Genomic DNA, 24,670 nt, shown 5'->3' with positions numbered 1-24,670 from the left:
CCTAGTCTGTTTTTTTTTTATTTCATGCAGACACCGCTGGTGTTATTCAGTGTGAACACAGTGGTACATTGCTACCAAAGTAAAAAGGCAACAAACCTTCTCATGAATCATTCATGTAAAGCATTCACAGAAATGTGTATGGCTCTCAGTTCATTAGTCAAGAGGGTTAGTAACTAACTGCCAATCATACTGCAAAGAGCAATAACCATTTGAAGTAAGTCATGTTTTAGATTTGAACTTTGTTAAGTAAGTTTTAAGTATTGTAAGCAGTGGACAATGACTGGTTAGTTTGCTTGGAGGTGGTTATTATACCCAGCAAGTGCTTTACACCTGAACATTCCAGTCACTGGAAAAACACCAGCCGGGAGCGACCCTAATGTCCTGCGGTCAAACAGACGTCCTCTGGGTACTGTATGGGTTTTCACCCATATATATGTTGGAAGCAGTGAGTAGCAGGAGAGCTGAAGGCAGAACCCTGTGTTTGGTTTCTGGAAGAAGTGTGGCTTCACTCCCCCTTGAAGTGAGGACGCCTCTTCTCCTTGAAGGCAGACAAACCTTCCAATCGATCTTTTGTTGGTATCACCTGAAAAACAATACAAAAGTGTCGGTACTAAAAGAGAGATCCTGCACAATTTTGTCCACTCATGTTATTTTGAGGAGTTTAACCTTAATATAAAAAGAAGGCACGTTAGCAGCAGCAGCTTCCGTCCTCCATGTGGGTCTAACAACACAGGACGCGTTCAGGTATAGTATTGAGTGTAGGTCACCCGCATTTAATCTTCCTTCTCCAACTCTTTTCCATCTCCTCTAACGTCTTTGATCACCCCACTCCGTTCAACCGAGCAACTTTATTACTTTGTGAAGAAAAAAAAGAAAAGATAAACAACATCCACTCCTCTCCACGTCCACCTGCTGACTCTTCAGTTCCTCTTCTAACTTCCTTCTGATCCGTCTTTCTCACCTCTTGACCTTATCCCCTCTCACCTTCTTCAGTCTATCACTCCTGACCTCCTTCCTTTCTCACCTAACCTCATTGACAGCTAGCTGTTCTAAGACTCTAAAAACAGCTAGAGTGAACCATCTTGTAAAGAAACTCACACTCAACTTGTGATGTAAAGAATAACAAACGTGTCACGCTTTTTCCATTTCTTTCTAAAATACCTGAAGGTTTGGTTTTCACTCAACTCTCTGCATATCATCATCAAAGCAACCCTCTTGATCCCCACCAGTCAAGGCAGGCCACTCAACTGAGACTACATCCACACTAGTATGTTTCCGTTTTGAAACATATTTTGCTACAGTTACACCTAGCGTCCACACTACTCCGGAGTTTTAGAGCATCTAAAACGAAAGAGTTTGAAAACACTAGCAATGGCGTGTACGTTTGGAAACTCTGGGGTTGTGTGGTAGGGTGGACACCTGTGTTTGCTAATTGATTGGGTATTCATGCAGTGTGTCCAGCTGTGTTATCAGCCCTAAAAAGCAGATGTTTGGAAGTCACTGCAGCTTTGAGGAGGGTGATGGTTCCTTTTCTAAGCAATGCTTATTTTAATCTGCACAACTATTGTGATGTCCACACAAAAAGTGTAAAGGAACAAAAGCATAAATGTTCTCCAGTAAGACAGAGACTTCAGCCACCAGCAGAGCTACGAGTGAGAACAGACAACAACAAAACCGAGAGGAAACGAGAACAAGACGGGTTTTGACCAAATTTATTGACTCGTAATCTAGTAAAACTTTGATTTGTAAGTCTTCATTTTTAAAGTAAATTTGATGCGTGTGTGTGAGCGAGAAAGAGCAAGACCTGCAGCCATGTGGGTACGTTTAAAAAATAAAACTTGTCTGAGTATATAGAGGAAGATTATAAAGGAATATCTTAAGTATCAAGTCTGACCTTTTTTGTATTTTCTGTTATTAAGCAACCAATCTACTTCCTGTTTACACCAGCAACCCATTGCACATAAAATAGTTATGTGATATTCGTTTTCAGGCGTGTTAGTATGGACGGAAATCATTTCATAAACGATGCTGAAACGTCCGTGTGAATGTCGATCGTTTGTTTTAAATCCTCGTTTCAAAACAGAAACGCATTAGTGTGGATGTAGCCACAGACTGCCCTCCTGGATGTCACAGAGGAATATCACACTGCTAGAGCAGTCCTTGGAGAGGACGTGTGTCTGAACGTTGCAGGATCCCACAGGGTTCGGTTCTGGATCCCCTCCTCTTCTCTCTTTACAAGTCACATGGCTTTTCCTACCACAGATATGCAGATGACACGCTACTGATTCTGTCTTTTCCCTGGTATGAAACCCAGGTGGCAGCAAACATCTCTGCATATCTGGCTGACATCTCTCAGTGGATGTCTGCACACCACCTAAAGCTAAACATTGATAAGACCGAGCTGCTCTTCCTCCCAGCTAAGGCAGCATATTTGCTTAAGTTGATGTACTTGAATGATTCTTGCAATCTTTGGGGTTGTTTCCACATGGTTGAATGCAGTTACTGTAAGTTGCTTTGGATAAAAGAGTCATCTAAATAAATGTGTTAAATGTCAATTAACTGTGTGACTAAGACTAACGGGTAACAATGTGAAAATAATATGTTGACACTCGAAAGTTGGAAACATTTTAAATATCCCTTCTTTTTCCATGTTTCTGACATGTCAGAGGAAATGATTTTCTAATCACTCACCTGGGCATAACACGCTTCTTCTATTGCCAGACCTGTAGATAAATCCACCTGAAAGAAAATGTGGCATGTTTTAGTGAATGATCTCACTGCACCTGAAAATGTTTTCACATTTTCTTCTCATGTGACTCAAGTCCTAAGGCTTTCTAGTTAACAACCATATGCTGCATATCACTCACCCCAGCAGTGTTGCTGGGGTGAGTGATCAGAGTATCTGCAGGGGAAGGTGGGAGCAACATGGCACATTTGTGGGAGAAGGTAGGGAAGGTCCAAACTCCTGTAGGACTGACAGTATTTTCCAAGTTCTTTGGCTTCATTTTCACAACAGAGCTTCAATTTGCAAAGCTGTTCAGCCAAACGTCCTCCCTCTTACCTTTAATCACAAAGTCATATACTTAAATATGAAGAGCAAAGCCATTGCTCACATGCTCAATTCACTAAATACAGCCACATTTTAGCACAGTGTTCAATTATACAAGCCATACAGATCACAAAATGAAGTCAATGTGTGTTTGCAACCAGGTCTCATTATTACACCGTTGTGAAAATGAGCCAAAGCGACCCTACAATACCATAAAAGCAGTCCTGCACTGACCTAGAACACTCACCTCTATCCCCTGGTTGATCGCCAGTTTTGCCATCCTTATTGCAATTGGACCCTGTGGAGCCAAAAAAAAAAAAAAAGAGTGTCAGCCTTTTAAAAAGGTTACAAGGATTCAAGTTGCTCTTGTGAATTGTTTTGAATAAGTGCAATCTAGTCATGACATTCATCACCGTTTTCTTTTTCCCTCAGTGTATAAATTAGTTTCCTTGATAAAGAGGTCTCGTCAGTGAAATTATCTTGTTACCTGAGGGTTGATCTCGCGAGCGAGCTCCAGAGCCCGCAGGTAGGCAGCATCTCCGCTCTCATTCTGCTCCACTGAATGATTGGCAAGACCAAGGCGACACGCCTCCGTTCCATCCACCACCCGGGCAGCAAAGATGAGCTCCTTAGCAAGAGAGACACTAATCACCCTGGGGAGGCGCTGTGTACCACCTGCACAGAAGTGAAGAGAAACCAGGATAGAACATGGCTTTAACCACAGACACTGTTTCTCAATGTGAAGCTTCTTTGACAGGGGCTACCATGCAAAGTGCCACCTGCCCATCAGGAATCTTAATCCCAGCACTGTCCTTATAGTGGACGGGCCATTCACACAGCGGATGATGACCTCCCAAGGTTCCAATATCTTGGGAGCGTTGGTTCCAATCAACAGGTCGACACTTGCCTTTATGTTTAAGATGTGAACTTTTGACAAATACAGTGAGGTCTTCAGGTGTCACTGTTTTATCAGCAGTCATTTTCTTCTGTGTTAGAACATCTGGTAAAATATAAACGTCATTGCTATCCAGAACAGATACCTCCAAACCACTGAAGGTGGTATCTGGAACAGTTTCCTGCTCCACTGTCTGCAAAAGGAAGATGGTTCTGTTGCCTGTAATATCCAGCTTCTGCATTAGATGTTCTGAGCAGATTGTAGCTGGACTACCAGGATGGCACACTTTTTTATGTGATTTCTGATTTTATTGTTTGCAGGCCAAAGCCTTTTCCATGTAAGTAGTTGCAATTCTGTACTGATTTTCTTTTTAAAGAGTATCACAATACCTGCTGCAATCCCTTGAAGTGCAGATGTTTGTATACAACACAAACATTCTTACTGGAAGACAAGAAATAAAAAGAATCCAGCCTTACCTGCTCCAGGAATAATCGCAAGTTTGGTCTCAACTAGTCCCATTTTCGCAGTATTGGCTGGGGAGATCAAAGGAGCAGTGTTACCACTTACACATAAATACTACTACTACCACCACCACTATGATTATAGATGTATTATAAGATTTAAAATACTAAATACATATTACTGCACTGTAACCACTCAGCTAACAAGACACTTCCTGCCTACTTTCTGCATCAATAATGCCATTTCTAGGCATAGAGAGGGCTTTTATGACTTTCACAACCCAGAAACATATTGATCTTTACAAGCTAGCCAATTACACACTAAACTATCATCTGTAGTCCATGTGGAAATACAAGTTGTGATGCTGGCAAATTTAGCAACAAACGGTAAATGGACTTGCATGCATATAGGGCCTTTCTAGTCTTCTGACCTCTCACAGCGCTTTACACTACATGTCAACATTCATGGATCTACAGACACATACACTGATGGCAGAGGATGCCATGCAAGGTGCCAGCTCACCCATCGGGATCCAAACTAATGCACAAGCAGGCCAGCTATTTGTGGTTCAGTATCTTGCCAAAGGACACTTCCACATGCGGACTGGAGGGCCCTGGGATCGATCTTCTGATTAAAGGGCTACCCGCTCTACTTCAGAACCACAGCAGCAAATGACTTTAGGTGCAACAGTTTGAGGTTGTATTCAGTTGTAAGAAGCTGTCAACGATATTTCCTTGTTTTTTTTAAAAACAATGAAACCCAGTGGCTCTGTTCTGATTGTTGTAGAGTTGTGCTGATCTCTCTTGCTACAGCATGCTCAGCTGTGATGAAGACTCATAATAATGCCATATATGGGTTGTCTAGCACTTAAGCTAATAAGCTTAAGTGCTAGACAACCCATATATGGCATTATTGTTAATTAGCCTCATCATTTTATACTGTTAGCATTTCTACTGATTCTATTGCTCTGCCAGACAACAAAGAACTGTGCACATAGACCAGAGGCCTTTATCTGTGACCTCCAAACACAGTCCACTGAGTCTTACAGGTAATTCTGATGTCACAAGCAAGGGCCATTTCCAAGCCTCCTCCTAAGGCAGTTCCATCGATCGCAGCAATTGTTGGTACCGGTAGGTTACCTGTAAAACAAAAGACAACAAAGTTTCCATCAAGACACATCAAATGTACTCATTAAACCAGGGGTCGGCAACCTTTATTATCCAAAGAGCCATTTTGCTCTATTTTCCACCAAATAAAATGTGTCTGGAGCCGCAATAGCTATTTGATATCACAGCTTATAAAGTTTTGTATATAGTTATATTATTTATAAAAAAAACTACATTTTGTTGTATTTATGAAATTATAGAACAAGAATAAAGACAATTCTTGACATTTTATTGCTATTTTACCTGTTCGAACAATATCCAACTCTTATGAAGAGGAGAGTTTGCTGCAGCAGTTGAGAAATCGCTCTTTGTCGCTCATCTCCAGCGTGATACTTTTCAGCAAATGCTGTGTGCTTGTTCTGGAAGTGTCTTTCAACATTACATTTTTTTGCACATTTCAAGCATACAGGTAAGTCAGCATCGTTGGCAGTGAAAGCAAATGAATACGTCCACGCAGAATTAAACTCTCTATTTTCCCCCGTGACTTTTCTTTTTTTGGATTTATCCATAGAGTTTACCGAGGGCGGGGGTCTGCAAATCATGATTAGCCACCTGCAGGGAAAGGCTCTTGACAGGTGTAATAGGATGTGACGCACATTTTAGGTGACAAAATATTAAAACATTTTTATTTAAGGTCAGGACCTTGTTGTCTTTACTAGCAGCTGTTGTCCAGTTAAAGTCTGCATTTCTGCAGAGGAAGCAGCTGTTATTGGAGCGATTAGCGAGCAGTGTGTCCAGCGGCGTTATCAGACCTACGGAGCGGCGTCTGAAGTCACGTTAGCGGCTTTGAGCAACTAATCTAATTCCTGTTTACACCGGCACCCACCCGCATGCCCAGTGTACGTGAATAGTCACGTGATATTCGATTTCAGGCGTTTAAGTCTGGACGGAGATCATCTAGAAAACGATGCTGAAACACCGTGTGAACGGAGATCATTTAAAACAAAAACGTATTAGTGTGGATGTAGACTCAGGGAGCCGCAGCAGAGGGGCTGAAGAGCCGCAGGTTGCCGACCCCTGCATTAAACCAACATCATCAGACTACAACTCCTCAATTACAAATCCAACTTCATCTGACATCAGACAGAACTCGTTATACAGTTTCATCTTCAGTCTGACATTGCCTTCACTCTTATCGATTTCCACTGGTCGATTTTAGCTAACCAGTCACCAGAGACCCACGTCTATGGAAACACCATTTTAAGTTGGCAGGTGATGAGGTACTGGAGTGGAGCGAAGCTAATTAAAAGAGAAAGTTACAAAAACATAACGAGCCTACAATGTCTGGGTGTATCTACAAGACATGTGGTGTATGTATAGATATATAAATAGATGCATAAACATGCATCACCGTCTATTTTGTAGAACACATTAAAGTCAACGAATATTCAATGAATTCATTAACAGTCTGAATTTCATCATGTTTTTTAGCTCTTTACCCAGCTCTGTGATGAGTGCTCTGGCTTTGGACACAAACGGTCCCACTTCACTCTGATGCATCTTGGCCCTCTCCTTCAGGTCGGCCCCTGCACAAAGAGACAAAGCACCATGAAGCCAGAGGCCTGTGGCTTCCTGAAACAAGAAGCAGAGGAGTGCAGCGTGGTCCGTCGTTCAGAGCTCCACCATCAAGGTTTCTGAATATAAAGCTGAATACAGAATTCTCTCTGCTGGATCGATACCTGCTCAGCATTTCAGAGTAAAGATCTCAATATGAAACATTACACACAATATTATACACAACATTATGCATGAAGTTTGGACTGGCAAAATGTCTACAACTAAGGACCCAGCAGGGAAAATAAAAGACATTAAAAACAGCAGATTCCACAGTCAATGTCCCTCCAAATGAACAAAGAGAGAGTACCTGCACAGAAGATCCCTGGAACCAAGCTGCATATAATGACACTGCGCACTTTGTTATTATTCTTGATATCCTCCACAGCTTCACACATCTGAAAGACATTTTTCAAATAAAAAATACAAAAACACAATTTCTCAAAATGTTTTACGATTTAAATGTAATAAAAACAAAACTCATTTTGTAATAAAAGAAATTACAAAATAATGAATAAACTGCATATTTCAAGCAAAACTCAGAAATTTTACAAGATCAGAAAAAAAAACTAAACCGGAGTACATGAGGGGAGTTAAGAGGTACAGGAACATCAGCCCAGCTTCACCAGTGATACAAATTATTGTTAAATAGATATGTTCAAATAAATACACGGTAAACGGCAATACATACCATTTTGACCAGATTTTTGCTGATGGAATTTTTTGCTTTTGGTCGATTTATCCCAACAACGACAATACCTGAAAGGCAGAGTCATATCATGCTGCTTAACTATGACACAGTAATGTAGATCATCTCATAACATGAGACAATACAATAAATCGTTATTGTCCACAAGGGTGGAAATGTATTTTGTGATGATGTCACAACTGGAAAACACAAGCATCTTCTACCAACATCACTTCATGTAAACTGTCCCTGCAGCATGCAGTAGACTTCAGTACAGCGTATACGATGCTAGTAACACAATAATACTAGCATATTGATTTGGCAGTTGGTGTAGAAACCACACACTTAAACATTTTTATACTAACACCATATTATAATAAATACAATACTGATAACAGCCGTCAGACATCAATACAACTGTAATTTTAGAAAGTTACTGCCAACTAATATTTACAAAGAGAGTTAAATGTTTCCCCAGAAATGTAAGTCATGGGGTGTTCCTGGATCTGTCTCACGACCATCTACAACTAGTTCATATGAGGCACAACTGGCTGATTTATCATGTAGGCTGATCCTTTGTGTTTTATGTTTTTAGTGTATAGCTTTTATATATATGATGATTTTAATGTAAAGTGTCTGAGTATTCTGAAAAGCTCTCTATAAATAAAATGTATTATTATTATTATTATTATTATTATTATCTCAGGTCTGCACCTGTACACATGAACAGAGCTAGATGCTCTACTGTTATTTCTTGAGGTTTATTTGTGTCACTTTGAAATAAGAAGGGGTGGGACTTGCTATCACGTAAAATGGTGACCTCAACACGTACACTCTGACGATAAGCAGGGCTCCCTACTAGCGTCGGGATGGCGGAGTCCCTACACCGTTTCATAAGAAATGTAGTGCTATAGGGACTTCCGTTTTGGCGATATCAACCGTTTCTCCACCGACACAATTTGCACGGACTCTGGGCGGGACTTACCGGCGTCTTCTCCGTCCAGGTGTCTGACTTGCAGGTCCTCCTTCGGGTCCGAGCTGTAATGTCGCGCTCCGTAACCGTTAAGGCGAGAGGAAGGCGAGACTTTACCGAAACCGACATACTGTCTCGAGCAGGAGAGGCTGCGCGCACTCTCTCGACTTGTTGCCTGCACGCGGACGGCTTGAAACAGGGCTCTGCGTCCTACCTGGACCGCCATGACTAGGACTTTGGAGGAGCAGTAGTGTCACTTGACTTTCAACTTTCAACCCAGTCACGTGTTGGCATCACGTGACTTCTTTACAGAGTGTACGTGCGACACGAGACAAATACCACAGTATTGTTATTGAAGTACTCAGATCTTTTACTTAAGTAAAATATTCTAATACTGTAGGATTTAAAGTCCTGCATTCAAAACCTTACCTAAGTGTGAGTACAAAAGTATTAGCATCAAAATATACTTTGAAGTACCACAAGTCAAAGTGCAGAACGATATAACAATATACACTACTGGATAATATTTATTGATGCATTCATGTTCTTTAGTGTTGCAGCTGGTAAAGGTGGAGCTAATATGAATTACTGTATATACTGTTGGGTAACCTAATATATAATAATACATCCTAATTTATTAGTTGATTATTTAATTTTATATTAATAATATGAATCTGCATGCTAACTAGTAAGAAGTTTTCAAATAGATGTAGTAGAGTAAAAAGTACAATATTTCCCTCTGAGATGGAGTACAAAGTCGCATAAAAGGAAAATACTCTACCAGTAAAGTACCTCAAAATTGTACTCAAATACAGTCCCTGAGTAAATGTATTTAGTTCCATTCTGCCACTGTTTGTAACAGATTTGTTGCAAAATATATGAATGGCTTGAAAAAGATCAATGTTACCATAGAAGTGTTTCATAAAGAAAAGTATGGATTGAAACGTGGGTGTGTGCTCTCTATTCCGCAGGTCTCATGATGGAGAAATAACTGAGCAGAACTTTATACTTCAAACTTGGGCTTCAGTCAGACTTGCACTTTGGAAATAACTTGAGACCCACAGTTGTCAGCAGTTAGATCTGACTTGAGACCTGACTGCCTGATGACACGACTTCAGAGGTGACGGCAAAACAGCCAAAATGTCAGCATCACATTTATTAAACTGTCAAATATCAATATTATCAGCCTCAAAAACCCAGCAAACCCATGTGCTCTTAGATTTGGATCATGTGAAAAAATAAATACACAGAAAGAAACATACTTGATTCAGTGACAAGACATTTATTGTAAACAAAAACTCACCATTACAAGAAATAATACAAGTGTTCAGAAACAGATAGCTGGAGTTATCACCATCCTCACTGAGATATTCCAAACTATGACAACTAATGCACACACCATTCTTCTGACAGGAACAAGGGAATGCACTTGAATATCAACTAGGGTGTGCCAGTATGCCATTTGATTAACCTCAGACACTTCTGGATTCCATATCAGTTAATAACACAAGAAAAAACAACTGTTTGTGTATAATTCTGAAACTCTGGAGACGTTTTGTTGATACAAATGTACATTTTCTAACATTTGAGGATTTAATGTGTTAGAATATCCGTCAGAGCTTTATAAAGTCCAGTTACTCTGTTGTCAGCTCCATCAGATGGTAATCACAACTGTCCAGCCACTGTGATTCTTAGTTAACCAGTGGCCGGGAAGGTTGAAATAATCAACAAAAATCAAATAAAGAACCAAAGAGAAGCAATGGCTGTTTGGCAAATAGTGAACCAGTGCAGCAGAGTGTATATAAATGTGACGCTAAACTCAGGTTAAGTCAACATGTGTAGCTCTCTGTGTTTTAAAACTACAGCAGAGACAAGAATACAGTATTACTGTGCTGATGAAAGTATGCAGCATTAAAACAATCAACTAGTACAAGAGAGAACACAAATGCTGTATTTAGGTCCTGATTCGTAGACATTTTCATAAAAATAACTGTAATTTGATATTAAATATGGGGCAGCTAAGCTGTCCTTAAAGAAAAGCTCAGGGAAACAATTTATTCATTTCATATTGCAAACCTATGTGTGAAATTCCGTAGTTTAACATGCTAAACATGTAGCTGACCTGCTGTACACGGACTATTTAACCTCTAGATTACATTAGCAGTTAGTGTAAAGACCTATTTCCCGGTACTTAGTATCAATGTACACTGTTCTTTCCAGGAAATGTTTTACAAATAATTCAGAAATTACAAACCCATGAAATAAAGATCCTTTTAAAGCAGTGTCACCACACCAACATACAAACGGATAAATGAACCAAACTACATTAGGTACATGTGTGAAGATGAACAGCTGTTAACTGGAGCCTTTAGTTGCAGAGCGGCGTTCAGGACACGGATGGACAGAGCCTGTGACAGCATGAATAATTAGGTAAAAATAAGAACTTCACACATTCACACACTGTTCAAAAGTTTGGAAATGCTTGCCACACATACTTGATTGGGTACAGTCAGACGGCTGAGAGCACTATTCTATATTTGTCAATGTTCTTTCATGCCTTTAGTTGAAGTAAGTTGTCTTTACAAATAGATCTGATTTTGTAAGAAGGGTTTCCAAAAAAGCCATGTTTTGGACACGGAGACAAAGTGCTGTACAAAGGGCCGACTATCCTGATGAAGGATCCCTCTGAGCAACAGTTACAGAAGAAATCTTCAGTCATTAGTAGAAGAAGCTGCACATTGGAATGGGAACAGGTTCCTGTTTCAGTGTCAAGTGCACAACAATGCCTACAAAGAGCTGGAATTAACAGGAGAGTTGCTAAAAAAAATGCTTAATTTTGAAGTTTGAGAACATGGTTCAAATGGTTACAACAATATGGTCCCCACTGTGTGGAAGTCTACTACTTGGAAGTTTGAATCATTTCATTCTTCTTTTTGGACTAAAAGTATTTCAAATGTGTCTTTTTATATCTGCCATTATTGAAGGAAAGAAAAAACACTAATATAACAGGTGACTCCAAACTTTTGAACAGTAGTATTTATATATATATATATATATATATATATATCCATATAATATACACACACACAAACACACAAGATTAGAACTATATTTGATCATAACTAAAAAGCCTCCCTGCTCTTATCCGCTGTTTTCATTTGCTGATAATGCATTGGAACCTGTTAGACATGGAAGCACATCACACTGAATGAATTCAGTATAATCTATATTTCAGCACTAACATGATCAGTAGAAGAGTCGTGTCATGCTCACTACTCTGCTGCTGTCACTCAGAGAAATCAAGTTTTCAATCACAAATGAATTCCAGTCACTTTCAGCTTGAAGTTTGTTCCTATCCTTGATCAAGTTACTGTTAACAGTAATGAAATGCAACTTTTCCTGCACATTAAAACCCTTTACGCTTCCTTAAGGTAATAAATTGTAAAAAAGAAGAGTTATGTTTCTACTTAAAAGGACATAATCCTGGTAGGCTTTCAATCTAAAAAATGAAAGAGGTCAAAAGAATGTGAGTGAAAATCTGTGTTACAGGAGAAACTGAGGAGCAGAGTGGTGAGGATGACATGACTGTTGTACTGAATTCACCATGTCAACTATTACAGGACAGGTCATTTGATTATTAACCAGCCTATATTAGTGAACAGCCTTTGTTTGTGCTCCAACAGCTAGTATTTGAAAACCTTTTATTTGCAGTAATCGAAACCAATATCAACCACACAGTGCAACAACAAATACAGTGAAATGCAAAAAATACAAAAAGGTCATGCAGAGGACCATCGTTTTGATGATGACTCATGATGGTCAGCGGGGTTTTTGGTTGACTCGATCACAGACCCTTGCTGTGCTGTGATCGGTCTTTTGAGGGAGGCCATCTTCACAAACATTTCAGCAGGGCCCTGTGTTAGAAACCAGCCGGCGGCGTCCGAGTGTTCTTTTACCTCCACAGTGGTTGTATCTGAGACGGGGCTCATGGTCAGCCTTCTACTCTGGCAGCCATTCTGATGTGTCTCTGTGCTGTTCTTGTGCCACTGCTCAGACTGATGGGTCCAGTCTTGCATGTTGGTGACCTGTAATGACAAAGGGCACGGGGAGGAGTCCTGAGCGGTCTGGCAGCATCCTCCCTCTGAACCTCTGACGGGTGAGGAGGACTTCCCAGAGGTCTCGTATTCAGGGTCGATGGGCTCCACTTTGATTTGGACGGTTCTGGCTTTGATCCGCAGTTTATGGGGCAAAGCTGAAGAGCTGGCCTCTGGCACTTTGTGTGTGCAGACGATGACGCTGCTTGGATCGGCTACAGCCGGCGTCAACCCTTTGGGGACCTGCTGCTCGTCCTCGCCATCTGATGACTTACTTACGGCACCGTCGTCCGAGCTCCTGGGCGAGTTACTGGACGACCTGGTGAGCTGCAGGAATGAAGCAGGCTGGGAGTAGACCCCAGACAAAGGGCTGGCCATGTAGTTTCTATAGAGTTCGTAGGGACTGCTTGTCTCTTGTGCATAGTTGCCGCTCTCCGCTGCTTCCTGCTTGACATCTGCAGTCCTACAGATACCAAAGTCATCCTGAGCTGCAGTACAAGTCTCGGGCATGTGAGGCGAATGCTTGATGACTGATATGCAGCTGCTGCGCAAGTGATGAGGCTCCAAAACCCTGCTGGAAGAACTTTGGCCAGCATTGGATGGAGCAAACTCCTGGTAGAGGTTGAGATTGGCGGAGCTGGATAAATTCTGGACTTCTTGGGCGTACGCTGCCAAGCTCACGAGGCCAAACTTCAGCTTCAGTGACAGCAGCTCAGCCTTGAGGGAGGCATTTTCCTCTCCGAGGGCCATCAGCTTGTTCTCAAGAACCATGTCATTTATGCGGCGCTTCTCCCTGGAGCGCTTGGCTGCCTCGTTGTTTTTGCGACGCCTCTCCCAGTAAAGGTTGTCTTTCCTCTCCTCCGGGATAAACTCTCTTTTCCTGCGACAGGAAGTTTTAGCCTTGAACGGAATTTCAGAGATTTGGTGGCCCATCATGTCTCTGCTAGCCCCTTGTAAAGCCAGGACCAGGGCATCCTCTCCACTGTAGGGCTCAGCGGAGTCCACCTCTTGCTTGATTGATTGCATGTTATCACTGTTGGCTTCTGTCAATATGTTCATAGGTCTTTAACTGTACACCATCATGCTGGAATGCAGCAATAGTAACTGCCACATCGGATTAATCCACTTGAGTTGAGAAAATCTGTGGAATAATAGACAATGAGAGAGGTTTAGATATCATTGTCAAGTTAAAACAAAGTTTCAAGTTCAAGATAAGGAATGTATTTCCATGAAGGTATTGTGTCCCCTATATGCATTCATCAGCGGCGCTGCTAAATGATTTGCCAAACACAACGAAATATCTTCCAGCAGCCGCTAGAAAAAATATATTTTTCTAGCAGCTGTATATCTGACTGAGATCTGTTTCTCTTACTGACAGAGTGAGAGGCGACTGACACTTGTCCTTTAACACTCTCTCTCTCTCTTTTTATGTGTGTGTGTGTGTGTGTGTGAGAGTGTAAGCGTATGAATATTAAATAAAGTTTAACAAGTCACTTTCCACAACAACAATGCCGTCATTGTTTTAAAACTTAAAAACGTATCACTTGAAGTATAGTACAACCAAAGCTTGGATCCTGGTACTTCAACCCAATTTGAGTCCCATTCAGAGTGTTTGGAAGCTTGTTTCATCTTTCTATTTCTCCTGCCCTCCTCTCCTCTCCTATATACGTTTTTTTCAGTGACAGAAACTAACTTACATTTTTTAACAAGCTAAGACTCGCACACACACACACACACACACACACACACACAGATTTGTGGGTAGAGTAACCGACATGCAGCCCATCAACAACAACGTATGTGCTGAGGAAGTGGACGAGATGATCGATGGCTGACTGTTTAGTTTTCACAGATGCTGAGGTGGAGAACTAAAGCAAGATCGCTGGAGTGAACACGTATTGATTTATCTTAATTTATATTGAAGTCATGATGAATTATAGTAAATGGGGTCATGTTTAACAAAGCATGTACCATTCAAAAAGCCACGACTGTCTGTGTGAGTAGTGCGCCTACACAGATTCTGTGTGTTTGTAAAGCAGTGAGCACACGATTTACTTCAATTCATCAAGACGTTTCTCCATTTTTGGATTCTCCGTTCACTGTGGAGGCACGACTAAAAACTAAGTTCTCTTAGAGAATCCAAGGTAACACAATATTTAATATTTAATATGTTTTACTCTTGTTATTTTATTGTATATATTGTGCATTTTTCATACGTAATATTTTTATTTTTACTAACAAATTTCCCCCTGGGGATGAATAAAGTACATATCTATCAATCTAACTGATATACAAATGGTGCTTTAGTGGGTGAAGTATTCCTTTAAATGTATCACCTTACAGATGACATCTGTATACAGTTTTAAACTAATTTCTACCCTCAAGTTTAAAATAATTGTTTTAAGTGGAATGCTACTTCCACAGCTCCCATACATCCAGAGTAGAAGAAGGAACAAAGGACTACAGACAGCTGTAACCGTAACACGTGGCCCGGCAGAAGCTCGAACACAGAAACACACAGCCTGTAACCTGAGGACACAGTCCTCCTAACACACTCCCACAGAACTAAACGTGAACGATGACTGCTGCAGAAAGATGTTGCTTTATAGAAAGAAAGTTCATTGTAGAAGGTAGAAGGAAAGGTCTGGGGGGGGGGGGGGGGGTGAAATGTCCCAAATACATGTCTCGCACAACGTTGTGTCCTCATTTTGTCCCCATGAAGGAGTTGATAAAGGCAGAAACATGATTACTACATGTCACATAGACTAATGTTCAGCCTGCTACGTTTCCTATGGAATGGACTGAATGAGATTATGAGATGTAATATGATCCCAAATACACTTTGGTAGTCTCCAAAGTGTTAAAGCTCAATATTACCATTTAAAATAAAAAAAACAGCCATAGGTGACAGATCCACTCTCTGGTTTGATTTATTTGGTCTATTTTGACAGATGTACATGGATCGTTTCTAACGAGGCAACGTATGACAACAAGACTAAATTTGGATCACACGTGGTTAAAAATGGGTGGTAAAATTACCGCAACGTGAGAGCTCAATTGGGGGGCATCGAAGGAGGTCACCGTCGGTTCAGCAGAGACTGAACGCGCACTGAGGGATCGGGCGCGAGCGGACACGTCCTATTGTCCCAGACTCCTTCATTGTGTCCGGACAACACAGTCAACTCTGCGGCCCGGGAATACGACTGCCAGCTACTTTTATGGCTGCAGACATTATCAGTGTTTGCCGGTGTGGAAACAAGAATAAGAGCCAGTGTGTGCTCTGTGTGTGTGCTCTGCGTGTGTGTGCGTGTGTGTGTAAGTTCAAACATCTCGTAATAAACACTGAATACGTGTCAGACATGTTCCGCTATGTGTAACAGGCTGTGCCGAGACAATGTGGGCATTCACTCTGTTGACATCACTCATGACACTGGAGGTTATCTACGCCCTAAAAAGTAAGCCATGATGATGTGAGGTCGGATAAACAGCAGCACACAACACGCTGTTTGTTAACGCTACTTGGGTCAATAACATGGACTCACCACAGCGGCAGCAGCCACACGGCTCTGATAACGTTACGTTGCCGCCAGCCACCTAGACATTCTGGGTATATAACAGTGTCGCAATCCGTAAACTCCTGGACTCCAAAGGGCCCAAAGAGAACGTTACGTGCACGAGAATACGATCAGACACATGTCTCATTTACCAGCCATTATCCTGCTTTTATCAGCTAATGCTTATGCACGTATCGTTACGTTACAATAACAGCCAATAAAGAGATAACACACATTCACCTCGAACTTGAGCGTTGTTTCTACCTTTGCTGTGAACCTCAAACGTGACTGTTCTAAATGTGAAGTGGGTTTTATTGACGTTACGCAATAAAACACAGAGGTTAACGTTAGCCACATGACACGGAGTTAGAAGATAACGTTAGCTCTGCGCCGCTGAGATTCTGGGACGTTCTTCCGAACGCAACAACACCCTCTCTCTAAGAAGTAAGAATAAGGTCAGCTTCATTTTAACCTCAAATACAAACTGTAACGTTACCTGTCTATCACCTGGCAGGGGGTTTGGTCTGGTGTTCCTCCGCGTAACTCGCCCAGAGAAGAAGGGAAGTTTCCCATCAGCTAATAAGGAAATAACTGTGGATGAAATCCTACAAGTTGCGAAGTACCTGGCTCTCCTCCCTCGGCTTCTTCCTCTCAAGGTGGCTGCAGTCAGAGCCATGGATCTGTGTTAGTAGGTCAGCGGTTAAGTGCATTGGCAGCTTGAAATTGAACGACAGCTGCCGTAACCAATCGGAACGCGGCATTGTCCAATTTTAGCCAATGAATCTTGGCCTCAACAGAGAGCTCAAATCGCATATAAACTGCATGCCGTCATCCACAAACCGCGTGGGGTTTTTAGGTGCGTCGATTTTACGAAATCCTACAGAGGCATTTAATGTGTCACTGCTCCTGCTAATATACAAACAAGCACCTTTCCAAACAAAGTCTAACATATGTACAGTAAATTGGTAGTATCTGCACTATATGAGGGCTTGTACTATATAGTCAGATATGTGGTCACATTATATTGATTGATTTTATATCTAATATATCAAATGTTGTTTGATCACTGCGTGTGTGATTTAATGAATACACTTATGCAACTAGCTGCACTACTACGATAATGAGTATTATTCAAGTATAATTAAAATGTAGAAGAATTACAAACATGTTGAAACATTTTTACATTATTTAATGAATTTGGATAAAGTGAGACAATACAAAAAAAGATGTAAAACAGGCAAGTGGGAAATCTGAATTTCTCAACAGAACAAGATAATTACAAAGACAAAAACATTTATGAACATTTATTTATGTTCCAGCCAATTCTGTGTTGTGTTGCTTCACTTCATTTGCTCATTCTGCAAAACACCTCTAGGGCTCACTGTTGGATAGCTGGTGTACAGTACATTTAGGTGCCGCTTGTATCTGGAGTTCAGAGTTAAGATGGCTGCTGTATTACAGAGTCTCTGCCCCACTGTGTTCTCATGCCCTGTTTGAATGTGAGCACCAGCCATCGCAGCCTATCACTGTTCCACATTACACTCAGGCCCTGTCCACACTACTCCGTTTCTCCTTGGATGCAGATTTGTCAAATAGAAACGATCTCCGTCCACATGGGAGTTTCAGCATCATTCTCGAGTTGATCTGCGTCCACACGGCAGCCTTCGAAGGCAGACAGCACGTGACCATTAACGTACACTGGGCATGCGCGTGACGGTGTAAACAGGAAGTGGATTGCTTGCTTAGTTAAAAAAAATAAAATACGACAGAGTAATAAAGTAGTCTTTAATAATGAAAGGTTGTATTTGATACTTAAGATCTTCCTCTAAAATCTCCCTCTATAAACTCAAACAGACAGTTCGTGGAAAGTTTTAGAAGTTTTATTTTTCAGACGTAGTAACAGCGCTGCGGGTCTCTCGCTCTCGCTCCAAATTTACTTTAATATCAACACTTACACGTAAACGTTTACTAGATTATGGTCCATCAATGTGGTCTCTCACTCGTTTCCTCCGTGTTGTTGATGTCTGTTCTCACTAGTAGCTCTGAACATCATGTCTGCCTAGCTAGCTTCTAAGCTAATTTTAACATTACCGCCAATGGAGAAATGCTAACCGCGATTAGCATTACAGCGCTGCGGGTCTATCTCTCTCTCTCACATCAAATTTACTTTAAAATCAACACTTACACGTAAACGTTTACTAGAATATGGGTCCATAAATGTGGTCAACACACGTCTCTCACTCTATTCTGATCTTGCTTCGTGCAGGAAAGCTTAGCAGATCGCTAACAGTAGATCCGTGAAATAAAGACCATGGAATCCATAGAAGAGTTTCAAGACTTCAGTGTGAATCTTTCTTATTTGTAAAACTGTGGAAACACAATATGAAATATGGCTTTACAAACTGTCCCTATACACATTACATGAATACAAAACAACAATCCATGATATAGCCAGCATGTAACATGTCCGCCTAGCTAGCTTCTAAGCTAATTTTAACATTACCGCCAATGGAGAAATGCTAACCGCGATTAGCATTTAATACAACACAAATGTTATACTAAACACGCGAATAGAATATATCTACGTACATCTTTTCATGCTTCATAAATACATACTTACAGACTAAGGTCTCTCAAGGCTACCAAACGGAAGAAGTAAAACGTTAGTGCAGCGTGTCTTCTCATTAGAATCTAAAAACAACGAGCTGCTCCATAGGGCCGATGCCGGTCACGCCGCTCGTTAATCACTCCAATAACAGCTGCTTCCTCCACAGAAATGCAGACTTTTACTGCACAACAGCTGCTAGCTGCTGCTAGCTGTTGTGCTAGCAGCAACATCATGTAGCTGTTGTGCTAGCAGCAACGCTTGCAATTAGTTATCCATGTTGAAATGAATCGCTGGTAGCCCAGTTTGTTTTCTTCCGGGTACGGGTCACGTGATAGTGAGTGTGACGAATCAGGGACGGAGACGTCATGGTTGCCAAGAACCAATCCAGTAGCGAACACGGGTGTGGGCGTAATTTTTTCTAAGCACATCCGTATTTGACCGTCCACACGCAAACGCAACCCCGGAGTTCTCAAATACCTCCAACCTCGGCGGAGTTTTCAGATTCCTCAGTTTAGGGTGCTCCAAAACTCCGGCGTAGTGTGGGCGCTCAGTGTAAACTTAGCAAATACGGAGTAAAAACGGAGTAGTGTGGACAGGCCTCACACACAGGGTGACCTTTACATGAGCCCGTATCAGAGGATTAATGGTGGAGTATATCCTCTCTAACAATCATTTTCTCCTCAACTTTTCCAAGCAACACAAAACAACAACATACAAAGAACAACAACGGTATAAGAAGCTACTGTGTGACAAATACTGTTGGCCTGTTTGTCCCAACACGTCAAACATTCAACATTCATAAGGAACCATGTATTTATGGCTGCACCCTGCCATCAAATGGAGATACTTTAGCTGTCTAGTGCCAGTGTTCAAAATACAGGGTATTGACACAGCTACATTTTAGTGCAGGGGTATTCAATTAAAATTCCAAAAGGTCCAGATTGAGAAAATCTCCTCGGGCAAAGTTCCGGAACATTACAATAATATCTAACTCACGCTATTTAGTGCCATAAATATATATATATATATATATATATATATATATATATATATATTCAAGAAGCCTAGTAGTAACAACGTCTCTGTGTAGTCAACAACTGTCAAATCAAATAAAGAAAGTACACATCAATTATATTTTAACAATTATTATTCTCACTTTCAAATTTAACTGGATGGATTATAAATAATACATAAATAAATGTTCTTCTCATTTCAAGTAAAATAAGAGCTGGATTAAAAAATAACTGACATAACAGAAAGCTTTTCAAAAATGTGCATCTTAAAATAAAGTAATTCATTTTAGAAAAATTTATTTCACTGAATTGTCCTGCAGCTTTAAATTCAGTTCATTCAGGTGTGAAGTGATGTCAATAAAAACAGCCACAATATTATATTTTTCTCATCTTCTAAAAAGAGAAATGTTTGTGCATGATCTTTATCTGTGGTTATTAAACCACTTGTTTCAGCTCTATTCTCTCTGAACATCATTGTTGGTCAGTGAATTCATGTGTTAGGATTCTGATCATTTTGGGCTCTTAGGTTTATTTTCTGTGACTTCATTTAGATGTGAGTGGGTACGTTTGCTCAAAAGAGTTGTGCTTTGTCTCGTAGTGTCGCTTCATTTACTGCTTTTAATAATCGTCCCGGTCTCTAAACATGTGAGACACACTGGTTATAAACTGTCCGTGTGAAGAATAAACCTATAAGAGTCTGTTCATTCTTGGTTAAAGACTGGTCTCTTTGACCACTTTTCTCCCTTTGGAGAACGTCATGTGAACTTCTCTGACTCACGTATTATTCTCCTGCTCTTCCTTCTCTTTCCTCGTCTTTCCCCCGGTGTGTGTACATCTCACTCGAATCAGGAAACTTGTCAAAATACCCATATTTGATTGGCTGAGCTGCATCACGTGATGTGATTTACAACGCATTGGTCGGTGTGTTTCCTGAACCGCTGAACAAGTGCCATAAAGGCTGGAAAAGCTGCGCCGGTTAAAATAGAAGCGCCCTGTCAAAATAAAATCGATTTTAGGTCCTGGGTCCGGATACAACGGCGTCTGGGTCCGGATCCAGACCGCGGTCCGCCAATTGGCGACCCCTGTGAGTCTCTGGAAAACTCTTTAAAAAAAATGTGTCACTTGCAATTGTCACTTGTCTTTGAAAGGCACTGTAGTTATTTATTTATTCCCAAACATGAATAGTGAGTGCAAGAGAGGATTTCCCACTGTAAGTGACAGTGACACTACCACAACAGGCTGCACAAAGACATCTTCCTCACTTCTGTTTGTGGACCTAAAGGAACCCCTGTTGGTGAAATTTGATCCAATGTCATTAGTGAGGTTTAAGCGGGACATCGTACGTCCTCTTCTGGGGTACCAGGAATGCAATGAGAGCCACGGTCTGTGTGTCGGGCTAGTGAGAGAGCGTTCTGTGGATTCACATTGTGCACGTTTCACCGGAATTCTGCCTCATGAAGCAATCAAGTATTTATACAAATTTAGTATCAAAATTTAGTATCTCAAATGCAGGATTGGGAGGTGAACTTTAAAAAAGTAATCTTTTTTACTGTCAGAAAATCAGTAACCTTATCCAACTATCAACCCAAGTAATGTAATCTGATTACAATTTTTTGGATTACCTCGATACCAAATATGCAAATAAGGACAAGAAAAAACAAAAATGCTGACATTGCGACGATATTTTGCATGTAAAGCAGAAAATGGAAACTATGTTTTTGCATTGGATTGACACAGGCAGAAACAGGTTGTTTTTTGTTTTTTGAATTTAGGGCAAAAAACAAAAAAACTGAAATTCAGCTTGATTTCTTGTTTTCTGTTCTTTGTGACGAAACAACTTTACCAAATTTATTTATGTATTATGTTATTAAAAAAACGGCAACAGATGGTAACAGACAATATTTGGTAAAGTTGTCGTGAGATCTGATCTTGTCCATATTGCCCAGCCCAGGACTGCTTGAAGTGCATTGATATGATGATGATAATATGTAACTGATGTTACACAAGCCATGTGATGATTTGTTTAGATTATTTAGGCAAGGGTTTCCCCAATCAAAGGGCTCTGGGTGGATGCCCAAAAATAACTGCCAGCTGATCTTTAGCCAGAGGCTGCAGGCTGCTTTGGGAAGTAAGGACCTCTTTTACACGAGGGTCACTGTTTGGCAAAAAAAACTCTTTTCCACAGTGGAGCACCAGGCAGCAGCTAAACAACAATTTGCACACCACTATTGGGACATTTCTCTACTCTCTGACAGTGCTGTTTACCATGGCGTTTTCAACGTGGAATTAAGGACTTCGTAGACCACGTAAGAAGACATTTGTGAAGACATGTGCCTCTAGTGCAGGGATGAACGTCCTGTGTACAGAGGTGGCTGGTGGACTGTCTGCAGCCCTGGACCTTTTGAGCTCCCTGCCCGAAAGAGGATAGCAGTTCAGTTTAGTGTGTTCACCTTCTATGTGTTCTGAGTTGAATAAAAAATATTTCAGGTATGTCTTTCTGTGTCTAACTGGAAAGATTTCAGGTAATGCCTTTCTGTGTTTGACTAGAATCCAGGTGTGTTTAACTAGAAAGACTTCAGGCACTGTCTGCAGATGTGTTTGATGTTCACTTTTGAATGATTTAAAAATACTGTTTGTACTCTGTATCAGTTGCATATTTAATACATGTTTAAACACAGGCAAACATACACACATACAAGATATTATTTATTTGCTGAATTTCAAAGCTACAGATATAATTGTGCTAAATGACAATATAAGGGCTGCAAAGGTCCAATGCCCCTTTTTTCCTACTCAGATTCGGCTAGTTAAGAATGTAGTCATTCTGCTTGAGTAGACATGAATACTAGGGGGTTCTTTAAACTAGACCGTAGGGTGGATCTCTAACCCGTCTCCAGATTTACACTGTGTTTTGCTAGTTATCAAGTAACTCCATGTGATGACAGCTGAAGCAGGCTACAGTGCAGGGAGAGCTTGATTCTATCTGATACTGAGATGTCCCAAACCCATTTACTGCACAATAGTTGATGCTTCATATGACACTCACTGACCCTGGGGATTATTCACTGAATAAACTAATTGTTTTTTTGGTCTAGCTGTCAACATATTACATTTAGTGTACAGACCTATCAATATGTACACACAGTGTGACACCTACTGGTCTTTTTTTGTAGCTACTTTTGGAACGCTTGCTGTCGGTTCTATGCCATTACTACACACCTATGTATATCCTGAAAGAAATGTAATGAAGTGCTTTCTTTTTCAAAATAAACATGACGCGTTACAATCACTCAGCTGCACTGAACAGGCAATACAATACAACGCTGTTGCATTTTCTTATAATCCATGCAGCAACGGAAAATGAATAAAAACCTTTTTGTTGTCATTGTAGGTTATAAATGTAATTTTATAAACGTAGTTCAGGAACGGGGCCACGCCCAGAACACCGCTCATTTCTTCCACACAGAGTATTTAAGCACAACGAACTCGTTCACTCCCTCTTCGACTCTCGTCTTCACATGACGTACGACAGACGCTCTCTAACTCAGCAGACGCTCCATCCCTACACCCCCACCCCACATCCAGACGAGTAACGCTCTCTGACTCAGCTTTCATACGATTCAAGTCAGACGAGTAACGCTCTCTGACTCGGCTTTCATACGATTCAAGACAGACGAGCAACGCTCCTCTGACTCAGCTTTCATACGACTCAAGACAGACGAGCAACGCTCTCTGACGCAGCAGACGAGCAACGTTCCATCCCTACCCCACGCTCCTACCTCGAACCCTACGAGCAAACGCTCCCCTACGAACAAACGCTCTCCGACTCAGCTTCAAGCTTTCATACGACGCAAGACAGACGAGCGACGCTCCCTGACTCAGCTTTCATACGACAGACAACATCTTAAAACCGCTTACCTTTCACAAAGGCTCTCCTCAACCCTTCCGGACGACCAGCCATATCCTGAAGCTCCCTCGTTTTCTCACCACGCTCGTCGCTAGCAACTTCGGCTGCATTTAGCCATCCTCATTCCCCGCAGCTCTCGATAACCATCCTCCGTCAACTCCGAAGCCGTCCGCCCCCGCCGTCCAACAGCCCGGGGGAGATCCCGATTCGGAATCCCATCTTTCGACCCTAATCCTCTCAATTCTTCACCCACGCCGCTCTCCCGACAGCCGGAGTTCCAGGCGCTCGAACGACCGGTGAAACCACCGTGACCCTTTTTCGCCATTCCGAGGCCCCAACAGTCTCTATATATCCCACTTCTCCGAGCGGACAGTCTCTCAAACGAAGAAAGCAATCATCCAACGCAACAGTCCTTTACATCAGTCCGTTACAAAGCGCAACTTTCCAAACTTTTCAGGCCCGGTAGCACAGCGCCGCGCTCGCTCTCCGAGCCTCCAGAGCACTTCCGGTTCCCGGCGCCAGTCAGGCGCGCGCCGATGACGTCATGTCGCGTCACACGACGGAAGAAGCCCATCCATCTACATCAGTTCCTCCAGAGGGCCAGGTCGTATATTCTGATCGTGAATCTTTAATCTGAGTTTAATACGGCCAATAAGTACCCGATTAGGGTAATGAGACCGGTACCAAGGCTATGAATCGATCCTCTT

At 41.4% G+C, this 24,670-nt stretch overlaps 2 protein-coding genes and 1 long non-coding RNA gene across 3 annotated transcripts; 1 reads left to right on the top strand and 2 right to left on the bottom strand.

The window, feature by feature from the left end:
- Positions 1 to 9,062, bottom strand: auh (AU RNA binding protein/enoyl-CoA hydratase). The gene is made up of 10 exons (XM_076079488.1): positions 8,800 to 9,062; positions 7,818 to 7,885; positions 7,437 to 7,524; positions 7,012 to 7,098; positions 5,453 to 5,545; positions 4,421 to 4,477; positions 3,537 to 3,724; positions 3,297 to 3,347; positions 2,692 to 2,739; positions 1 to 583 (listed from the first exon to the last, which is right to left on the bottom strand). The coding sequence occupies exons 1-10, from the start codon at positions 9,011 to 9,013 to the stop codon at positions 506 to 508; spliced, it is 972 nt and encodes a 323-aa protein (XP_075935603.1). The 5' UTR covers positions 9,014 to 9,062; the 3' UTR covers positions 1 to 505.
- Positions 8,660 to 23,363, top strand: LOC142935269 (uncharacterized). Its single transcript, XR_012947818.1, has 3 exons — positions 8,660 to 9,102; positions 9,759 to 11,217; positions 22,312 to 23,363. It is a non-coding gene; the product is annotated as an uncharacterized LOC142935269 (long non-coding RNA).
- On the bottom strand, positions 10,054 to 17,127 carry nfil3 (nuclear factor, interleukin 3 regulated). The gene is made up of 2 exons (XM_076079486.1): positions 16,932 to 17,127; positions 10,054 to 14,022 (listed from the first exon to the last, which is right to left on the bottom strand). Exon 2 carries the CDS (start codon positions 13,938 to 13,940, stop codon positions 12,567 to 12,569), a length of 1,374 nt encoding a protein of 457 aa, XP_075935601.1. The 5' UTR covers positions 13,941 to 14,022; positions 16,932 to 17,127; the 3' UTR covers positions 10,054 to 12,566.
- Positions 23,364 to 24,670: the final 1,307 nt, after the last annotated feature.

Source organism: Anarhichas minor, unplaced genomic scaffold (genome assembly GCF_050575085.1).
Source record: "Anarhichas minor isolate MPS153535 unplaced genomic scaffold, ASM5057508v1 ptg000073l, whole genome shotgun sequence".
Taxonomy (NCBI): domain Eukaryota; kingdom Metazoa; phylum Chordata; class Actinopteri; order Perciformes; family Anarhichadidae; genus Anarhichas; species Anarhichas minor.
Note: the sequence above shows the minus strand (reverse complement) of the source record. Positions and strands in the feature narration are given on the sequence as shown.

Coding starts and splice junctions, on each gene's coding strand:
- auh (XM_076079488.1), bottom strand. CDS start 9,013: ATGGCGGTCCAGGTAGGACGCAGAGCCCTGTTTCAAGCCGTCCGCGTG. Junction 5,546..7,011: donor AGCACTCATCACAGAGCTGG/GTAAAGAGCTAA, acceptor TTTGTTTTACAG/GTAACCTACCGGTACCAACA. Junction 4,478..5,452: donor TTGTGACATCAGAATTACCT/GTAAGACTCAGT, acceptor TGATCTCCCCAG/CCAATACTGCGAAAATGGGA.
- nfil3 (XM_076079486.1), bottom strand. CDS start 13,940: ATGAACATATTGACAGAAGCCAACAGTGATAACATGCAATCAATCAAG.